This window comes from Pinus tabuliformis, chromosome 9, assembly GCF_031772625.1.
Source record: "Pinus tabuliformis cultivar Carrire ecotype Pingquan chromosome 9, CPIR1, whole genome shotgun sequence".
Lineage (NCBI taxonomy): Eukaryota > Viridiplantae > Streptophyta > Pinopsida > Pinales > Pinaceae > Pinus > Pinus tabuliformis.
The window spans coordinates 730244231-730267940 of record NC_142307.1 but is presented as its reverse complement, the minus strand read 5'-3'; the positions used below and the strand labels follow the sequence as shown (position 1 = coordinate 730267940).

The following is a 23710-nucleotide window of genomic DNA, read 5'->3' as shown; positions in this document are numbered from 1 at the left end:
ATGTAACTTTATGGAGCAAATTGTCTTTTGAGCAGGAATTTTGCATGAGTAGCCTTCTTTGGGATTGATTGAAGAGATTCTTGTGGAATTTTGTAAGTTTGTTGTTGATCTTCATCCATTTTTGCATGCTATCATATGTGAATTAGGGTTTCCATGTGTGCCATGTCAAAATTGCAATAGTTTTCTTAAAATCTTGATTGTTCATGGTATGCTATATTGTTTTCCTCGAATCCTTCAATAGAATTTTGTTATATGCATCTCTTGAACTTAAAATCTTCTAAGGAAGTTGCTAGGGTTTCTAAGTAAAGGTTTTTACTTTGCCATTTTCATCAAGGCCATCTTCATAGAATTTTTCGTAAAAGACTATAGTGCCCAATCAGATCAAGGCACTAGTCTAGTAGGTGTTGATCAACCTCTTCTTTGTACATATTTTCTCTCTTATCTCTAATTTCTAGGTGTCTATGGTTAGGGTTAGGGTTTTTCTTCAAATTGTATTTAATAGCAATTTTATTTGATGTGTTTTTTCCCTCTTGATAGGGGCTGTATTTAATAAATTGAAAAAGACAAATTTTGGTATTAATTGCATGGTAAAACCCTATGATTAGGGCTGACATCATCTCTTTTATTGCTGTTCCATGTATGTTTCAGCCATAAAAATATCACTTACCTACCCTAAAAATTGCTTTCCTAATTGATAGCCTTGTCCCTTTGTTGATCTATATGTGGAAGGCTATTTCTTCTAGATGTGATATGACATTGCATGCCATATCATTGAGTTTTTTTTTTAATACTAACTTATCTTAGCCTTCTATTCTCTGCTAGTATCTTTTCCCAATCATTAGACCTTGCATCACCGTAAATCATTCTTGTTCAACATCTTAGGTGATCTTTATAGGGAAGCCTGCCTTGTGGGATTTAATTCACCACTAACGAGCTAGAGAGAGGTGGCTGAGGTGACAGTGATGGCCGATCTCTTGTTGCCGTAAGGTCTAGATTTGCTTAGTGGGGCTTTGCACTGGGCCTACTAGATTTTGCAGTAATGGTACCCATGCCCTCCTTGCACCTTGATGTAATCAATGGTTGTCAACGGAGATTAAGGCTGCGTTTACTTTTATTTGATGGTTGTTGCTGATCTATTTGCTTTATTGATTGCATCATATGCTGGTTGGTTTTAAACTGATAAATGATAAAGCATCTTAATGAGCTTATCTTATAGTTTTTTGCATCAATGTTATTGAGTTGAGTGGTGATGTTCGTGTATAACCTAACTTGCTGATTTCTGCTTCATATTACCAACTTCTTCATCACGTAGTGCTTTGATTCCATTTGTGCAAAGGACATGGCACTCATTCTTACTTGTCTTCTCACCCTTTAATTACAGAAGATCATTAACACACAAATCACTAATGTGATTTTCAGATCTGTGTTAATAGACAGATGACTAATTTGATCTTAGGGAATCTCCCATTATGCCGCAGGATAACTGGCCTAAAGTGCAGGGAGGTTCTACTGATGTGACAGTCAGTAGGACTTCCAAAGAGTGGCCCTAGGATTTGTGCCTAGCAGATTGGACTTGTCTTGTGTGTAGATGTTGGAGATAACAAGCCTGATCAGTGCTGTGGTGTGGTCTTACCTTTTTCTGTGATGTCTCCAAATTGGCTTGTTTTTTATGTATCTTATAGTTCTTGATAAAGTTGTTCTTTCTTATGTAAATGTACCTTGTCTGGGGAATTACACCCTGCTATGTTTCTTGTCACAAAATGCCAATTCAGTGTTCAATTATGGTTATTTACTTGTTCTGTAACATTGCTAAACCTTCACAGCAATTTAGCTTGATGTGACTATATTACCATCCAGAAACCTGAGAACTTCTCAGTTTATGTGACTGTCCAGAAACTTCGTAACATGTTGGCAAATAGACGCATGAATTTGTGGATGATAGAATCATGGTGTTGTTTTTCCACTCGTTACCACTTACAGCCTGTACATTTGTATTTAAGAGATCGTTGTTGCAATATTGAATAATATTCTAATACATTCTTATATATACTCTTGAATTAAGTGATGATTTTGGAATGTGAAAATACCACAGGCATTTCTTCACTAACACTGCTGACTATGTTATGAAATTTAAATGTTCAGAAGTTTTTAGTCATCTATGAAATGGGTCTGTAAAGTATGCATGCCTTTAACTTAAGCTTTACCTGAGGACATGCTCTGGTTTGATATATCGATGATTTGGTTGAGCTTCTCTACTCTTATTAAAGAGTTGATGATTTCCTGATTGATATTGGCATTTCCACTGTCTGACTTTTCCAGTATTTTGTTTCAATTATATTATGCTTTATTCTGCCTCAGAGTGAGAACTATGGTTCTAATTTGAAGACAACTGTGAGAATGACATACAATTTATTCTGTTTAATTATGATATCTTCTGGAGTATACCTGAAAGGGGATGCACATTGTTTCCAACCTAGTTGATACCAATACCTACCTGTTCTATTGCAACTGATTATGGTACAGATTAATTTTTTCTCGACATGTTGTAGTTGTTTATAGCTTACACAATGAGGAAATATGAATGGTGGTAATTTGGTTTGATTATTCATATTGCAATCATTTCAGTGCTTGCTTAGATGATGATATGATTTTCCCTTATCATTTTCAGTCTGCATGATTACAGGGCAACATTTTGGACTCAGATGGCAATGAAGCTCGATTTAAAACATTCTGTTTCTGGTAAATTTAACTGCCCAATATTATTTCAGAGATTTTAAGTCAGCTGGGAATAAATGCTGACATTAGACGAATCATAAATTACGTTTTCACATAATTTTCCAACTTCTTACTTTGTTCACTTTTCTGCAGCTCAAGATTCAACCCATTGAAGAGACGCCAGACAGCTGTTCCTAGTCGAACATACATTCACTGCCAAATTGAAAAGCTAAACTCACCAGAAACAGCCAGCTTATGCCGATCCCAAAATACTTTGACGAATTGTGTTGCAATGAACTCACTTGACACCTCTGTTGGACCTTTTTCAAATGGTATCTTTACATCAAAGGAGCCATCTTCACCAAGGATTGTTCATAATCGCTCACCTGGTGAATTAAATTCAGAGGTACAAAATTCCACAGAACAAGAACAAGCTAGCCTTATAGCACAGGCATTGCCTGCAAGAAAGGAACCACCTCAGCTTAGTCACGCAAGGATAATTTCTTTTGAGGAAGATGGAGAGAAAAAAAATAATCTCTCCAATGGAGATATTGCATTGTCATCTGAAAGGCAAGAAACAGTGACCTCAGTTGTCGAGCATGGATTTGGGGATTCTGTATCAAATGGTGTATGCTTGGCTGCAACGGTGACACCTGGAACTAGTGAATGTGGTCCTCAAACTGATGCAAGCACCCTGTCACCACCTCCCAGGCTGCAGTTTGGAAAAACAAGGAAAATATCTGTTGAGCGAGCTGAACCACGAAGGTATGTTGCTTGCATATATCTTTTATAAGTTTTAATCAGAAAGTTAATTTGTTGTTTCACTAATGGAGATATTGTTGAGCCTTGTTAAAAAAACATGAACCCAAAACCAGAGTGTGACTTTCTTGATCAGATACATCATACATGCTTTCTTTGTTGGATTTTAGACATTTCGATGTTAATATTCTTATATGGATTCTTGGGTATTCCTGCAGCCGTATACTTCTCCAAAAGCGACAGTTTTTTCATTCACACAGAGCACAGGTAAAGTAAAGTGGGAGCTTATAATTTCGATTTGAGACTGATTTAATGTGGTGCAACCAAAAGGACAACATTTAAGCTTATTTAATATGTTTCAATTAGTTTAATAGTTTGCTTTTCCTTTTCTACAAATGCATCATATATTTTATCATGCATCAATAGAAATGTACATCACAAGGTCAAAGAGTGGCAACAAAAGATCTCCCTTCCCACATAAGCCTGGAGAACCAGAATGTCCACATTGGTTCCATCTTGAGAGTATCTATAACTTTTCTGAAAATAACTTTTATGTCCGACATGTAAACAGCTAGGGTAACAGGTTTACTCCAAAGAATAAAAGAGACATGTTCTTTCTTGTTTCTAAGAGTGGCTTGTTCTTGGATTTATTCACTTGATTATCCCTCCTTGAAAACATAGCTTATGTAGGAAATATGAATTAAGAAGCTGCTTATGTTGAAACTGAGACTGATTTAATATAGTGCAGTCAAAATGACAATATTTAAGCTTATAGATCTGTTACCGAAAACTTCCTCTTTGGGGTTATTTCTGCATGGAAATGCTTTGGAAGTGTACCATTTTTTTGATGTCCCCGTAACCCCATTGGAAACCTTGCTCGGCCTGAAAATGGAAACTTCTGTGAGATGTTTCCAAGGCATTTGCTAGACATTTCAGTTTCATGATATAGGCACTGTTCTCTTTCCTTTCCAGTCCCCTTAGCAAAGTAAATGTTAAGAAAAACGTAAACACAGTGGAAACCAATGCATCTATATTCAAGTATTCTATCCTATTCCATTTAACTGTCTCCCTCTCTTTCTTTTCTACTCGTTATCACATTTCCTGTTTTTGATGTTTAATTCCCTTACTGGTTCCAAGTTTCCTTAAATTTGCCCTTCTTCGTCATTCTGTTCAATTCCAGGACTTCAGAGATGTCTTCTAACTCATAATAACATTGGAAATTCATCAAAAACTATGTGGAAAAAATATGCTGTGTTAAATTAGATAAGATAAGATAATTTTATTTATGTGCTACGAATGACCACAGAGGTAGGTCAATGGGATTGGAGAGTATGGCTAGTATGAGTGTGGTGTGGGAGTTCAAGCACAACTCGTAGAGAGACCTACATAAGCATAAAATTAGAACATACATATAAAACTATGACAAAGATATGTCAAAGGTATGGTGGTAAAGGCCGAAGATGTCAAGGTCTACTGAGCTTGATGGCTGAGGGCGAAGGGGGCTGAATTAGGCACTAGCTTGCTATCAGAGCCCCCTAGAACCATCAGGTGGTTTGGATTTCTGATTCAGGCAGGAATGTAGGAGTGATGGATACTTCTAGCATCTGAGATCAAAAGAAGGAAACTCCAATGGATCTCTATTTGCTCCTCTAGAGTCGGGAGGTAATCTCACGAGAGGGAGGTGCTCTACTCTGGACCAGGTTGGAATTGGTCTCTCTAATGCTCTGAGAATGTGTGGCCTAGTGTACAGTCCGCACCTATGAGGTGGTCTAGATACCATTGGTTGGTCTCACCATTGGCATTTTGTTGTCTAGTGCACTCTGGAACTCTACATGTCACTTGCTGCGTTGATTTGATGAATCAATAGTAAAGTATGAGATGATCGGCTTGGTCATCCAAGGGTGGGGCATGGCGTGCAAGAGATTAGATGTGGGTGAAGATCTCCTAGATGAAGAGGGCTAGGCCTCTCTGATCTTAGTATTAAAAGAAAGTAGAGAGGGAGGCTCCTAAGTCTCGATAGGGGTAGTGATAGAATCCCTTGATCTCATAGTATTGGAGACACCTAGAAACAAGGTGCATCTGCATCTTTGGCTCCTGAAGGTGGCACACATGGTAGATCCTATTAGATTGTGGTATATGGTGTTTTGTCTCTATTCAAAGTCAATGGGAATCGACCTGGAGTAGTCCCAAAGGGATATTGAGCGAGTGCATCTAATGGCTGCAGGAGTGCTCTATGTAGAAGGACATCTTTGAGCCAAATCCTATTGAAGGTGAGGTCCAGGTGACTCGAATGTACAATTTGTAGATATCCTCTCTAATAACTTGACTCAGTGCCTATCTAGTTACTAGGAGATGGCTTGACACATAAAGGGAGAATTTGAATGGGGAAGGTGCTCTAGGGAGATAGTAATTGGCTTGAGAAGTCGTGGCACCTTTGAGAACTTACCTCAAAAACTACTTGAGGGATGATTTGAAGCAAGAGCCTCTAATGAGCAAAGTGTAGGGTAGGGTTACATCTCTCTCTTTGTGGCGAAGTCTCTAAGAGATTAGACTCCACGAAGGAAAAAGATCAAGTGGAAAATGACCTCGATGTGGAAAGGGTGGACGCTAAACTCTTCTTGAATGATGGGTTGTAGAATCATTTGCTTATAGTGGATGATGCACCTGAGAAGTAAGGTTTCTACTCTCTTCAACTTAGTCTATTTTTCCTAGAACAATCTTGCCCCTAAGATCCTGAAGCTATAGAGAACTGTGGGTGTGATAACTACCTCCATTAGATATAGTTTGGTTGGGATGTGCTAAAAATGTCCTTGGAAGCATTATCCCTCAATGAGGGCCAGGGTGTGACCTGAGTAAATGCTAGAGGGATTACTACAAACCTAAACAAGGCCTAGTGAACTTTATGCCAAGGTAAGTGTAAGATGTGGTGATCTCAATCTCTATTTCCCAATAGTAGAAATGTAAGTTTGTAAGAGAGCAATTCGATGCGTTGAAGATCAAAACATTGGTATTACCCATGTTGATCATCAATTGTCGAAGGTCACAAAAACTAGCTAGTGTGCCATTATGTCTTTATAAGCCCTTGAGAGTAGAGGTCATCAAGACCATGTCATCAATGAATAAGAGTAGGGAAATCAACACCTAATGTAGAAGACAACCTTTCCCATCCTCGATATGCTCATGAAGTACTCCAACCCATCGTTATATATTGCAGAGAGGGTTGGTAAGAGGGGGCACCCCTATTTTAACATCTAGTGGTGCTCTAGATCAAATTAGAAAGGCCGTGTGTCATCTTGAGGCATACTAAAACTGACTCACACAGTCCCATGATGGTTGCTAGTAGTCTTATATAGACCAATGTTGTAGAGTTTGTGAAATAATTCCTCCCTCGGGATTGTGCCAAACACTTTTGGGAACTCTACAAAACAACTGTAAACCTTTGAAGAACAATGACAAGCATCCTCACCAATGGATCAGGGTGTGAAGATGCGATGAATTGTTTGGTATGTGGGGCAGAAACCCGCTTGTCCTCTAGCCCTGAGTTGATGGCACTCCAACTCCTAAAAAAGGCATCGTTGTGAGATTGTGGTGTAAATCTGGGAGAATGTACGACGCACCATGATAGTTTAGTAATTGACTGGATCAGAAATGCTCTCGAATTTTTGAATTGGATGAATAATGTGTTTGGTCTAGGAGAGGGGAAACTTGGCCATACCACATGATTAAAATAAATCAATGATATGGAACTCAAAGGACCAAATAAACTAACATGTGACAATGAAGCAAAGACCAAATAAACAAAGCACATGAAAATTTATCCCATGGAACATAATACGAAGATAAAGCAAATAAACTAACTTACTTCACCATGCATCATTTAAGATCCACCATAAGGATGCATGAAAAAAAATCACATCACATCACATCACAATTCTAACCATGAAAGGTAACTTGACTTTTCTATCCGTAAGCAAATTACATGAGAAAAATCACAAAAAATTCAAACCCTCAAAGGGATTTCTCCTCCAAATCCAACCATGCCAGAATAATTTACAAAAGAGGTAATCAACTTCCCTTACATTAAAATATCATTATTTGGCGAAGTTCCCCTAAATTAGCCTAAGGAGGGGTCAAAAGCCCTTTTCACAATTAAATAATCTATATTACACAAAATTTGAGCTTTTTATTGACACATGTACAAAAATCAAGGGGCACAAGCCCTCAAATATGATCCTTATCCATAAATGAAGGGTAAGGGGGGTTTGTTTTTACGACATCCAGCGTCCAAAGGCCCTCCAAAAATGTAGCTTATCCAAGAAGTCTTCAAATCTCCTACTAAAAGCTTCTAAGGTGGGTACAAAACCCCAAAAAATATTCTCCAATGTGGGCACAATGTCTCCGATGTGTCATTAACCAAGGAGGGCATCATGGTGACAGGTACTATTTCACCAATTTTGCGAGCAATTTCCAAACCCTCCTACAAAATGAATGTGGAGCTTTCAAGTGGAGACATCAAGACCACATAAGGGTTTCCAAAGCATCGAAAAGATCATCTGAATGGGTTGTTACGATGTGCAATCAATCCTTCGGATTGATCAGGGCAACATGCATTTTATGAAATGCCCCATGTCCTCCTAAATGGCATTAGTTGTTTCCACTTTATTGATCAAAATACTTCAAAGAATAGGTTAGGTCATTGGGGTAGTTCTTCAAAGTTGGCTCAACAAACAATCTAGAAATTTTTTCTCCTTCTCACGTCAACCTTCCTACAAACTTATTCTAAACTTCTTAAATGTGAGGTCTGTTGTTTTTTCAAGTGCAATAGATACAAGCACACATTTTTTGAAATACTGACAATTACTTCTAATGATGTAGATCTTCTTTTAACAATTCTAGTTTATCATTAAGCAATTACACTTTAGAAATTCAACCATAAAAGCACAAGGATAATAGAGATTACAATGCACAAAAAGAACACAAGATTTACCTTCGGAAAACCCACTTGGGAGAAAAACCCAACAACCTTTTCCTTGGAGAATTTTTTCAGCTCAACAAGAGATACACCTAAGCCTGCTAGTCAACTATGATTATCAAATTGACTGACAATGCTATGGTCAAACCTTGTCAAACAACCCTCTTGTCAACGCACTCATCTTTGTTGATTTGGGGTGGCATCATATGTACTCTAGCCATGAAAATTGGTGGAGAGGCTAAAGCACATGAGATCTTCAAGACCCAGAAATGGTTTGGGAAAATTCCACCCAGGTCGAGATATATTAAAATAATTAATATTTTTAATGGGTTCCTAAGTATAAACTTAGGAAAATAAAAATATTAATGGGTATTAATATAAAACTGGGTGGGAAGGTTCTAAATGACATGGATCAAACCAAATTTAATCTTAGCTGTTGATTAGAGATTTAATCTCGATCGTTGAAGACTCAACAGAAAAAGTATAAGAGGAGGCTTGAGGGTTAGTTAGAGACATTTGACACACCAAGTTGATTAGTCAGTTCGATTTTCTGGAGCGGGGTTTACTGAGAGAAATTGAACCAGTGATCTGAGTTGCAGTGAGGGGCAGTGAGTGCATAGCAAAGACGTAGAGATAGTGCCAGAAGACTAGCACAGAAGCAGAGAAGGCTACGTAGAGCCAACAGGAGCCACACAGAGGGCCAAAGTGACTGCGCAGAGGGCCAGAGGGCTTGTATGAGTGACACAGAGGGCCAGAGTGGCAGCGCAGAGCGTCTGTAGGCTAGCTCAAAGGGTTCTAGGTTGACATAGAGGGTTGTAGGCTGATGCAGAGGCCAGGAGGGTTGACGCAGAGCCTCAGAGAGGCGTTGGAGAGATTTTCGTGGAGCAGACTTGCCGAATATCTGCTTTCAAAGAGAGGTATTACTGCCAGATTGATTTCTCTGTCGGGTGAGCTAGTTTGGCACCTAGTTGTACTCAAGAAAGCTGCTTAATAATAAAACCCTCAGAACTGCTGCACCAGTTTTCCCAAGTTGGGTTTTTCCGGGGATGATTGTCCAAAAATAACGGTGTCCCTTGTGTGTTTGTCTATTTCTTTCAGTTGTTGATTTGTAGATGGTTGTGGCTGCACTTGTGTTTGTTTTCAGTATTTATATGGTTAAATAACTTGTTAAGTAATTAAACAAGTAGGTGAAATAAACCGGATAGTGCATGAAGAATTTCTAATAGGTTAGACTTAGAAATTTCAACAATCTGCCCAACAACTTTGGTCCTCTTTGATCCCCCTAGGCTTAATTTTTGCCTCCAAAAATATGCCTAGAAACTCAGCCTTGCTGCCTAGAATGCTTTGCCTAGAATTTCAGCCTTGCTGCCCAGAATATGCCCAGAAAGTCACATATGTGAAGTCAAGGAAAGAGAGAGAAATGCTAAAGTTTAATTTGTCCTTCTTCGTGTTAATTTTGCAACTCAGTGACAATTTCCAATCATGGGAATATATTCCTCTTCTTGAGAGGACCATTTTTGACTATTGAAGCGTTCAATTTGGACAAGGGAAAGTGTATTTTTGAATTGAAGCCCACATGTGCACAAAAGGACAGGTCGGCCCAAAAGAGAAATTGGACACCCACAGATGGCTATAAATACAAGTAAAGTGACCCTCATTTGGATACCATCATTATTATCATGCTTCTTCTTTCTTTGGTTCCGGCTCACACAGGTTTGAGATGGTTCGTGAAAGTTTGCTCACACAGGTTCGAGATTGTAGGGTATGAAGCTCGCACATGTGCTAGGGTTTTGGTTTCCGACTGTAGGCTTGACATAGACAATTTTTGGCTATAACGGTAGGCATGCAGGTTCATGCGTGCTATTGGAGGGTTTTAGCTGCACACACATCACTCTCTGTGTATAGTTAGGACCTAGGGTTTGGTTTTATCAGTTGACCATATATTTTGGTAGTTGACCACAGAGTTCGGTAGTTGACCACAAAGAGTGATAGTTGACCTCAAGCTTCTGAATCAGGGTTTTGATTATTACCGTTGTTGGGTTCATCTCATGGATGTTGTTTAATTGATTTTGCTGGATAGGATTATGGTTGAAGAGATGGATCATTGTACTCTCTCTTGTTGAATCATTCAATGACAATCTAATAAGGAGAAGAATTTGAAGGTTTTCCCCGTTGTGGGTTTTTCCCTAGTCTTTGACCAATCCTGGTGTCTCCATGTGTGAATGCTTTTCCTCTATTGTCCTTTATGTTTCGTTGCATTGATGATGATATTGTTCTTTCTATATAGTTGCATATGTTGCTGAATAACGTTGTAAATCTGAATAATGGTATGATGCTGTGGGGTGAATTTAATATGTAAACAATGAAATGCAATTATCAAAACAAAGAACAATATAGCCCTAAGAAAATTTAACATGGTATCAGAGCTGGGCTGAAGAAAAGTCATTGAAGATCACCCCTATAAAGACACCTTTGTTGGAAGCAAGAGAAGATGGTGGAGACCTAAAAGAAGGCTAGCGTTTGAAGGAAATCGTAGGCATTCTGGTTATTAGGGTTTGATGGATGTTATGAGGTTAGGGTTTGAAAGAAACCCTGGAATATGATAAAGGCTTGATTTTTGAAACCCTAACATGATCAAAGTGAGATGTTCTGACACTTGTGACATGTTTGATGTAGCAGTAAATGAGATAGTCTCAATTAGGTTTGGTTGCTGATGAAGTTGGTTGAAATATTGAAGGCAACAATGTTATATGGACAATGGACAATCATGACTCTTGAACGCTGGTTCAACAGGGAGATGATCACCTCTCACTGAAGACAAGTACTCTTTCGATTTATGTTACTTATTTATGTCTTTACTTTTGTTTAGATTTATTGATTTGACCATTGATTATACTTCTTGCATGTATATTTGAGTATTTAGATACTTCTAACCTCCTGATGAGATGTGATAAGTGGATCCTTCTCAAGGATCATTTGAGGTGCAATAAAAGATGGCTAGTAATGGAAGAGAATAGCCACAATTGCCCATGACAAGTAAGTGATACAAAGTGCAAAGGTATCTAAATGTTATAAGGTATGTATAGTATATTGTCTCAACTGTAATATTGGATGGCAGGTAAGCCCTAAGGTATGATGGTAATTTCACCTTCATGAATGACTCATACATGCATATGAAAGTAAGTTTTATTTATGGCACATGTGGTATATTGGTGCACTTGATATTTGTTAAGTATCTTACACTTTTGACATGATGGATTTCTTGATTTTATGAAGCAAGCTAGATACATTGTTTTTGATATATGGTGACTTGATACTATTGTTAATTCTTGTGATAAGCATGACAACCTTGATGATAAAAATGTAACAATAAGATTGATTTTCAAGATCTTCTTGTTGACCGTGGTTAGGTTTTGATAATCTTAGTAATTATGACATATGGTAAAATTGGATTCTTTGGCTTGATGATTGGATAATATAATAAATAAGTGATGAAGTGATTATGATCCTTGAAGTATGATGATACACTTGTTAGCTGCCCTAATCATATGACTCTAACCCTTGGTGAAAGTTTGATTTCATGTTCATACGTGATGATGAAGTAGCTGATGCTAACATGTTATGACCATGATGAATATATGTTTTAGAACTTGATATAGTTTGATTTTATGATCTAATAGTTATGCTGATGCATGACAGTATTATGATAGACAGGTTGATGACTTAAGTGGCTGTTCATTAAGAGGGATAAACTCTTCTTAAGATCCCTACATCTATTATCATTTGCATTAAATGTATAGGAGATTCTTTATTTTTGATGTAAGATTTTTGGACAATTAGTCAAATATCTGATGTTGTTGGTCTGCAACAAGTTTTGGTCTGAGAAGAGAGGGTTTCTCTTAGTCTAAAAGCCCAAATCGCACAGAAGAAGGCTTAAGAGTGCGGTTATAAGCCTCCCCTCTGTTGAGAAATCCAAGGATTGGCAGTTACACAATTTCTATTATTATGACATTATCTTGTGATGTTTTTCATTATTATTATTTGTTCTTTCGAGTTATCTTTTCTTATCATCAAGACTAATGGGAAAACAACAAATAGAAGAGAACAGAAGATGTAGGCACACTGCCAGGGCAAAACCCCACTCCAGGGGAAAACCCAATCAAAATTCTTTCTTTAGTAGATTCAAGATGAGATGACCAAGACACTTGTAACTTAGACTTGAGACTACCTCCATCCATCAAGTCAACCTTGTCATGCTTCAACAGTCAGTCTTCTTCACGCTTGTGTCTTTGAAGATATCACCTCTGCAACCAATCCAAGCTCCTTCATGCACTGTGATAGCACTATTATAGTAGCACTGGGACACCGCGAAAGTCCCACTGTAATAACACCAAATTGGTCACTATAATAGCACCGAAATGAGGTCATTGTGGTCATTTGAGAGCACTGAATAGAGGTCACTGTAATAGCACTGAGATGAGGTCAATGTGGTCATGTGAGAGCACTGAATTGAGGTCACTGTAATAGCACCGAATCCTTTGGTCAATGTAATACAAGTTCATCTCTGTAATGACAACGAACCTCACCTTCTGTAATAGCACCGAAGCCTTTTTCTTCAATCTGAACTGTGCACACTGTGATATGTGAATTTTCATTGTAAAGTTATTGAAACATGTCCCTGAAATCCTTGTCCAAACTCCTCTGTGGTGAAGTTAATGCGAAGACCATGTGCTTGTATATATACTGGTTGTCCAACATAATTGAGCCGACATGAGTATTCAAATAGTTGTGTCTATATAGGCCGACATGTGATCACCTTATGGAAGGCGACTTGATGGAGATTCTTTTGAGGCCATCTTGAAGGGGACTTGATGGAGGAGGATTTGAACATGACAATATAGACTTTGACCCAATCCTAAAGCCTACAATGGAGGCTTAACTTATGGCAATTGACCCAAGCATGAAACCCATGCTTTAACAAGTCAATTTAATAATAATAAAAATTCTTTTTTCTTTTCTTTTGACAAGTATATTACATTTTGACTCAAGTACAACTTATGAAGATCAGACCTCCTAGTTACATTCTTCAACAGTCCCTCTTAACTAGGGAGGTATTCATAGTTACATATAATCAAAGAGGTACATGGAAGATCTCAAAATACATCATCTACGAAGAAGTTTAGGCACTGCAATGCCATGGACTAGATTCCTGACTAGGGCAATCTATCCATTGATCTCTCAACAATTTGGGCACCACAATGCCACGAACTATATTCCTCACCAGGGCAATCTATTTGGGTGGGACTAAGATGGAACCAAGCTTTCAGCTTCTATAGGTACCATCAGACTTGCTAACCATCAACCCAAGGATCCAAGTGTGTATCCAAAATCAAAGCTCTATAACCAACATCACCTATCCAACTTCGGGACCTAGACATCAACACAAAGCGCTGACTAGATGTCCTTCCTGGGAATGCTTCACTAACAAAGCCTCAACACCCCTTGATCCAACAAATCAAGGACAACAAATCTCTCCCAATTAAATTGATTGGTAACCAACATGCTTTCAAAACCTTCGAGAGATTTACCTGTACAAACATGACCCTAATAAATAATATACTTTCAGATATTCATAAACATACACAAACCTTTGGGGTTTTCCTGATGTCTCTCCTCAACACAGTAGGCCTATCAACTAAATCTTTGACAGAAGATACTTTTCTTTCATACGACAACATATCCTTCAAACTTCATTCTCCAATAAAAACTATGCTCTCCCTCTCAAGCAGGGAGATTTTCTCTATCCAGGCTCCCTCTTCAAGTCAGGGAGATCTCAGAGAATCTTTTGTGGCTTCTATCCATCTCATAAGAGTTATCATTACCATTCACATCATACTTATGACATCAACTTTTCTTTTGATCGTCTTCACCATCTAAAGATTATGTACTTGCAGAACTTAGATAGCAAGTACAACCAAAAATATAGAAGCATGAAGTTAGCCATATCAGAATTACGGAAGCATTTCAGCTTTATATGTATCGGATACCAGACAAGAGACATACTCTTCAACATTTTGCTAGGGACTTTGTCATAAACCCTATACTACTTCATCAAGGTTTATATAACAACTTTCATTACATCTAGGGTTTCAATGTTTCTTCCAATGTTATGACATCCCCTACTATAGAAAACCCTAAAAACAATTCAAGCAAATATAGATCTTCAAAGTATCTAACAACTTTCATAATTCATATGTTAGACTTCCTACTAGGGTTTGATACAAGCCCTAGATTTCATATATGACCAATCACAGCTCAATAAATAACATGAATAGCATCCACCAGGGATTGTTGCAAACCCCAGATTTTTCTCATTTACACAATTTCAACAATCACTATATAGATAGATCTCAGATTGTCATATCACACATACTTGAGAATTTAACTACCACTAGGGTTCAACTGGAAAACCCTAGATTTACCAAACAACATCATCCTAGAACATCAAACTCAGACAAGGGCTTAGATTAAATCATTAAACCCTAAGACTTATGACCAATGATAAGTAGGTCGACACACATATCTAGTAATTCATCATCAATCATAAGCAACATATGTCAGACACCATAAAGCATACACCGACCTAGACCAGGCTAGGGATTCAACCAAAAAAACACATATAGACCTAGGGTTTCATTCCTAGGACCTTAAAGACATAGCAAGGGTTTTGCTTATAGACCTAACCAAACCCTAAAGATCTAGGGTTTCAATTCAGAACATAGCAAACCCTACTTTACCAGAACATCAAAGGTTCGAGGTTTCAGACAACATCCTAACAAGTTAGGGTTTTCATGATCATGCCAAAACCCCAAACATGACATCATCAACAAAAGCTTCAAATAGTATTTCTCAATAACCCTAAGCAGTTTTAGGGTTTCAAACATTAACATTATTATACGCTTAGGTTACAGTTTTGTAGAGAACCTGTTTAGGGTTCTATAAGAACAATTAAAGATGTAAGGAGGGTAGATTTATCAAGTGATGAATCACCCAAAACAAGAATCATTATGATTCGAGACAACTAGACATAACGATGTTAGTAATCTGATGCAAAATAAGATGAACGTACTTTTAAGAGAATTTCGTAAAGTGTATGGACATGCCTGGAGATGTTTCTTAACAAACCTTGGAAGGATTCCTTGAAGTGCCTTCTTTGTACTAAGCCATGATCTTTTATACCTGTAATACATACTTACAAGCAAAACATGTGATACCAAGAACATGATTTAATTTCTTAAGTTAGATTTCCTACATAGCCATGGAGGATGGAATTCTATGAAAAGTTATTCTTTCTTTCAATCAAGGAATTTTGCTTGGAATCCTAGATTACTTGTAAATCCTAGAGGGAGAGGATTAAGGTTCTAATATGTTATCTAGAGAGTACACTCTTAATCCTAGACTAGTTATAAACAAGGATCATTTGAAAATTTAAAAGCTTATATATGTACCTTGTGATTACATACCTCTGATTTGATAACTCATTAGACTTGCATGTGCATCTTGACAATACTTACTTGAATTTCCTCAAGACTTGAATTAGAACAGACTTCAGATTCTTTAGTTATGTGGAGATGGCCTTGTCCTTGGTCACGGGTAACTGTATCGAGTTCCTTTCCTTGCTTCGGTCATACTTCAGTCAATTTTATTTCTGTGGTGACAACATAGACATACCATGGTCCTTGGTGGCAGCAAGGATATGACTTAGTCCTTTATTACTGTGATTGATCTAAATTCCTATACAATAATTGATGCAAAGTCTTTCAATACTATCAAGTTTCGGTCCTTGATGTCATGGTAGGATACAGTCAACAGTGTAGTTTTGGTTATATTTCAGTTTCTGAGGTAGCCTTCTAATTTGACGTCACGCTTTATGTAATTCATAAGCACTTTAGTCCAACTATATAGACTTCGGTCTTCTGGAGAACCTTGATGTAATTCGAGTTATAGCTGTCATTTGCTTGCTGTGTATACCAATATCCGAATTCTTGTTTGAGTATTTTATCGAGCTTTGTTCCTATATTGTAACTTTGATTTACACCAAAAACTCCTTCTCTGAGATTGATTCAAACTTCTTTACTGTGACATATTGGGGCCCATCATTGAGACATCTGAACCTTCTTCTTCTTCTTCAAGGTGTCTTGAGCTAGCTCATTGTAATTTCAAAGATGTATGAGTGGTCTTCAAACTGCCTTTTGACCTTAACCATAGCTCTGAAACCATGTTGAGAAATCCAAGGAGTGGCAGTTACACGATATCTCTTATTATGACATTATCTTGTGATGTTTTTCATTATAATTTATTATTATTTGTTCTTTCGAGTTATCTTTTCTTATCATCAAGACTAATGCGAAACAAACAAATAGAAGAGAACACAAGATGTAGGCACGTTGCCTGGGAAAAACCCCACTCTAGGGGAAAGCCCAGTCAAAATTCTTCTTTAGTAGATTCAAGATGAGACGACCAAGACCCTTACAGCTTAGACTTGAGACTAGCTCCATCCATCAAGTCAACCTTATCATGCTTCAACAGTCAGTCTTCTTCACACTTATGTCTTTCAAGAGATCACCTCTGCAACCAATCTGAGCTCCTTCGTCCATTGTGATAGCACCATTATAGAAGCACTGAGACACTGTGAAAGCACCATTGTAATAACACTGGACGGAAGTCACTGTAATAGCACTGAGATGAGGTCATTGTGGTCATGTGAGAGAACTGAATTGAGGTCACTGTAATAGCACCAAATCCTTTAGTCACTGTAATACGATTTCATCTCAATAATGATAACGAACCTCACCTTTTGTAATAGCACCGAAGCCTTTTTCATGAAGTTATATGAACTGTGCACACTGTGATATCCGAACTTTTCACTGTAAAGTTACCGAAACATATGTCTATGAAACCCTTATCCGAACTTCTGTGTGGTGAAGTTAATGCGAAGACCCTGTGCTTGTATATAGAGTGGTTGTCCAATATAATTGAGCCGACATGAGTATTCAAACAATTGTGTCTATATAGGCCGACATGTGATCACCTTATGGAAGCCGACTTGATGGAGATTCTTTTGAGGTCGTCTTGAAGGAGACTTGATGGAGGAGGATTTCAACATGACAATATGGGCTTTGACCCAATCCTAAAGCCTACAATGGAGGCTTAACCTATGACAATTGACCCAACCATGAAACCCATGCTTTAACAAGTCAATTTAATAATAATAAAAATTATTTTTTCCTTTCTTTTGACAAGTATATTACATTTTGACTCAAGTACAATTTATGAAGACCAAACATAGTTACATTCTTCAACACCAACCACACGAAAGAAGGCCTATGGGTGCGTTTGTGCTTGTAGGTCACAAAAATTGAAGCTTTATGCATGAAATCAAGAGAGCAATAGGAGTATGACAATCCTACAGATACAAAGCAGACAATAGAAAGTTCTATGAGAAGGGAATTTTGAATGTTTGACTTACTATAGAGAATGTGAATGGGTTAAGTAAACTTTTGTTTGCAGGGGACCAAAATATGCTTATCAAGTATGTTATTTTGATTTGATCATTGAAGCTAGTATATGATAGGATTTGATAACATTTGCAAGGGTTTAACAAGACTTGGCTTATTGGTTTAATATAGATGAGCAATATTGGAGTTTTCACATGATGCTTAATAGTTCATAGATATGCTTTGGCTTATGGATTGATTGAATTCACAATGACAACAAATCAGGTTTTTAATTTGATAACTGATGATTTGCCTTGATGGTAGTGCTATACGGGTATAGTGACTTTCAGTGACTTATGTTGGAAGTATTGGCATCATTGGCTTTGGTTGAAGTATAAACAATTGTGATTCAATATGCAATAATCTCACAATTAATGCATGAAACTTATGACTTATCCGTGATGCATAAAATAATTCATATTATGATTATGTGGATCACCTGACGGAGTTTGAAATTGCTTAATAACAATTTGTTGACATGACAATAGATGAAGTCATAACTTGGTATTTGGATGTGAGATCTACCTAACACCTAGTCCGAAGAGTTTGTTAGTTGATATTGGCAGTGACTATTATGGCTATGATACTAGTTTTTGATCTGGCATCTAAGGCTTGATACGCTGACTTAGTTGATTTGATTGCACAATATTGGTTTGTGTGCGGCTGAGTATATTGGTTTGATTAGTATAATGTTTGTAGATGGCATTGTATGGTTTGAAGCAAACTTGTCGAGCCTGGTATATCTGCATTGACCGTTACCTAGTGAAGCAAGTAAGATGTGCTGACCCAAACCTCTACTTCAAAAAGTGGTCGAAGGTATGACGTTTATTTTGTTTTTATACGCTGATGGTCTATTCTTGATAGGTAACAAGCCATTGATGATAAAAGTAAGAGGGAGTTGGCCTCTGAAGTTCGAAATGAAGAATCATGACATGGTGAATAGCTTTCTGAAGCTTGGAAAAGAAAATATATATTGAGAACCTATTGAAGAGTTTTTGGAAAGTGGAAATGCAAATCCTTGGACACTCCGAGGACCGATTGAATTTCAAGAAGTTATGTAGAAATATTGCTGAACTTGACTTGGAAACCGTTAGTTTATTGAAGCATTGTTGTTCTGTGTGAACACCCATCTGTATATATATATATATATATATATATATATATATATGTTTTGCATAGAATTTGAGTCAATTCATGATTGAGCCACTTCATACACATTGGGTTGCCGCCAAGCTCACTTCAAGATATTTGCATGGGACGATCAATTTTTGGTTTGAGATATTATTCGTATGATATATGATTGCATGGATGTACTGATGTTGTTTGGGATCGTTATTGATGAGATGAGCACATCTGGGTGCTACTTTAGTATGAAATCTGCCATGATATTTTGGATGAGAAGTCTGTAGCTTTAAGCACGACTGAGGTTGAGTACGATTTTGCTAGCATGGCTAGCAGTGAAACAGGTTGAAAAAACACTTTGGAAAACTATTTTAAATAGGTTTTGGATGTGACAATGATACATTACGATGATAAAGAGTGGGATCCGATTGGTAGAGAATCCTTTATATAGCTGAGACTGAGATATCTTCATATATTGAGACAATGCTGCTGTCTAAAACAAGGTTAGGATTTTGGTTGTTGCCTCCGTGAGAGGGAGGATGAATAAGGTATCCTTTTTGTGATATATATTTGTTCTAATATAATATTTGATTTGATGTCTTGCATGAATAGGAAACTACTGCTATTGAGACATTATGATTGAACTCTTCAGTGAGTTGTTTAAGCTAGTACCAAATATGAGCACGATGATATGTTTTTGATCTACAGAGAGCAGGACTGATCAATAACATTGAGTTGACTCTTTCCCCCTTGTATGAGCTCTCAGGGTGAGGAATTGAGATGGAGGGCTCCCGGGGTTCAGGGATCTCTGGACAATAGGGTATCACCCTTATTTGTTACCCATAGGATCAGAGATGTTGCTCCCCTATCTTGGTCTATGCAGAGTATACCCCAGTTGGCATCATACCCACAAGCTGGGCTTGTTGGGAATGCCATTTCCCGTCTGGCCAACGTATTGAGAGTGCTTGGAGGTGTACAACCCAAGTTGATTATGATGCAAGTGTTCTACCACATGACTATTGAGTGTCATTGTTGGGAAGATCAACAGACAATAGGATGGTTGTGATCCTTACCTCGTATAACAAGTGGTATCTCACCCATTGATTGCATCATGGGATGGTTGTGATCCTTGCTTGGTAAGTGGTATCTCGCCTATTGCTTGACATGGGGTGAGAGTGTCCCATAGGACCTTCCCCACTGTCATGGACATGAGGTGAGAGTGTCCAATAGGACCTTCCTCATTGTCATTGGATTTCAGTTTGAGATGTGCTCCCCGATGAGGTTCCAGGTTGAGCGGGGCTCCCTGATTATAAGCTCTGATGTTTCCCAAGTGGTAGCATTGGGCTCCTCGTTGGCAGTGATTCTGGGTGGTAGTAGTGGCTCCTTGATAGATAGAGGGTAGTAGCTTAGGCTCCCATCCAATGTCAAATTCTTCTTCTTTTAGATTCGAGAATGTTCAACATATGAGCTGAGAATCAAGAGATAATCAAGAATAAGCAAAGATAAACCAAGATGAATAATAATGACATCTGATGACGAGATACTTGAAGATAGGATATGATTGATGACAAGATACTTGTGATGATTACATGATGCAGTTGAAATTTCTCCCTAGCTGAGAGGGAGTGTTAATTTGGTAGTTCAGTGACAAATTCCAATCATGGAAATAGATTCCCCTTTTCAAAAAGACCAATTTTGACTATTGAATTGTTCAATTTAGACAAGGCAAAGTGTATTTTTGAATTGAATCCCACGTGCACAAAAATATAGGGTGGCCCACAAGGGAAATTGGACACCCATGGATGGCTATAAATACAAGTCAAGTGACCCTCATTTGGATATCATCATTATGATCTTTCTTCTTCTTTCTTTGGTTTGGCTCGCACAGGTCTGAGATGGTTCATGGAAGTTTGCTCAAACAGGTTCGAGATTGTAGCGTCTGAAGCTCGCACGCATGCTATGGTTTTGGTTTATAAACTGCAGGCTTGACACAAACAACTATTGGCTATAACCGCAGACACGCATGCTCATGTAGGCTGATGCGTGCGGTTGGAGGGTTTCAACCACACACAGATCACTCTCTGCATGCAGTTGGGACCTAGGGTTTCGTTTTATTAGTTGATCACAGATTTTGTCAGTTGACCACAGAGTTCGACAGTGGACCACAAACATTGACAATTGACCTCAGGCTTTTGAATCAAGGTTTTGATTATTAGCATTGTTGGGTTCATATCAGGGATGTTGTTTGGTTGATTTTACTGGATAGGGTTATGGTTGAAGATATGGATCATTGTACTTTCTCTTGCTGAATCATTCAATGACAATCTAATAAGACAAAAAATTTGAAAGGGTTTTTCCCTGCTCTCCAGCCAATCTTGGCGTCTCTATGTATGAATGCTTTTCTTCTATTGTTCCTTTATGTTCCGTTGCATTGATGATGATATTGTTCTTTCTATATAGTTGCGTATGTTGCTGAATAATGTTGTAAATCTGAATAATGATATGATGCTGTGGGGTGAATTTAATATGTAAATAATGAAATGCAATTATCAATGCAAAGAACAATATAGCCCTAAGAAAATTTAACACTTCGTCCTACTTCATCGTTCTTCTTCTTCGTTGAGATGCCCAAAATATCTCAGTGAGAGGTTGAATGGTGCCTTGTGGAGGAGGTCAAATGCTCTATATTTAGTTTTTTGCCTATCTGAATGGGTGTCTCTTCACTGGGGCTGACTTGAAAAGTTTGGAGCAAAAAATTCAAATTTCAAAATTCAAAATTTTCTCTTTTGGAACTGACATGAAAAGCATGTCTTACATTATTCTTTTCAAGGGCTAATCAATAATAATGACGTGAAGGACATGTCTTACATTTTCATTATATATTTGAAGGGATGAAATATAAATTATGAAGACCAACCCTAGCTACAAAATTCAACACTCCCTCTTAGCTAGGGAGGTATTCGTAATGACTAACTAGATGTTCTCATGTTGACGAATTTCTTTACGAAAAGGTTATAACAAATCCAATAACCATAATTTGGTCAGCAATTGTGACGCATGGTAAATCAATAACATCAACTGGTTACCGTAATCTAGTCAACAACTACGACACATTGTAAATCGACAACATCAACAAGTTACCATAATCTGGTCAACAATTGTGACACATGGTACATCATTAACATTAACTACTCACCATGATTTTGGTCAGTATCCATGATATACAAACTAGTCCTGGTTCAGCAACATTCTATTCAATCTCTCTAACTCATGGTGAACCCCTAGGGACGCACTTGATCTGTTTGAACAATCTGGTCCCAAATTCAAAGGCCTCACTCTAGGCCATGATGCTAAATGAGCTCACTCTACCTATCTGGAGAGTAATCTGATTATGATTTTAAATCTAAGTTGCACGAAACGGGGAAACGCGGAAGCGAAACGAAATGGGGAAGCGAAACGAAACGCGACCTCCCCAAATTTTGGAAACGGGGAAACGCGAATATATATATATATATATATATATAAAATATTTAAAAATTATTATTATATATATGTGCAATCATAAAGCATGAATGATACATTTACTTACATAAACATTTAAACATTAAGATTAAATTTACATCACATTTACTACCTGGAAACCCTAAAAAAAAAAAAAAAAAAAAAAAATAAGTGTTTTTTTGGGGGAAACGTGGCACGTATGGCCTGGAAACGTGTTTCCGGTCGTACGGCCAAGTTTCCGTTTCGGGAAACGTGGCCGTACGGCCGGAAACGCGTTTCCAGGCCGTACGGTACGCGGAAACGCGTTTCCGTTTCGTTTCCGTACGGAAACGGACCCTGTACCTGCGTTTCCTGCAACTTAGTTTTAAATACTCATTTTATTTTGCCTTTACAAGTTCCATTGCAAGTCATGATGAAATATGATTGGTGGACAGTGGTGCCTCTAGGCACATGATTGTGAATCATGATCATCTCTCTAAATTAGTTGAAAAGAATATAGGTCAAAGGGTTGAGCTTGGAGATATTGGCAAATACGAAGTCAAGGGTATTGTTACGTCATCCTTCCAATTGGAATCAGGAGGTAATGTATCCATTAATAATATTTTATATGTTCTTGGTTTGAAGAAGAATTTGTTGTCCATATCATCTCTTGAAGACAAAGGATATAGAGTTTCTTTTGTTCATGGACAAGTTTTAGTATGGAAGAAGGATGCTCCTTTTGATCTGCCAAGGTCATTGGTGTGTGAATTGGAGGCCTATATCGTCTCCTTGGACATTCAATTCAAGCCTTGTTACACAACACCATTGATCTCTATGAGCTGTGGCACCAAAGGTACGCTCATATACATTATAAAACCTTGTCTAGATTGAAAGATTTTGTTAAAGGTGTACCTGAACTTAGGATTGAGCATGATGGAGTTGCAAAGGATGTGCCCTTGGGAAAAATGTTAAAGGAAGATGTACTAGCAGTGATAGTATATCCAAAGGAATCTTGGATCTTGTGCACTCTGATGTTTGTGGGCCTATGTCTGACAAGACCTTGGGTGGCAATTTGTATTATGTCTCTTTCATTGATGATTACTCT

General features: G+C 37.8%; 1 protein-coding gene across 1 annotated transcript in view; it reads left to right on the top strand.

Annotated features, from left to right (window-relative positions):
* Positions 1–23710, top strand: part of LOC149150784 (polycomb group protein EMF2B-like) — a 293618-nt gene that overhangs the window by 242529 nt on the left and 27379 nt on the right. The window contains exons 14-16 of the mRNA XM_089439288.1: positions 2684–2739; positions 2869–3480; positions 3693–3741. Of these exons, the coding sequence (XP_089295414.1) occupies positions 2684–2739; positions 2869–3480; positions 3693–3741 (717 nt within the window). The remainder of the gene's footprint in view (positions 1–2683; positions 2740–2868; positions 3481–3692; positions 3742–23710) is intronic.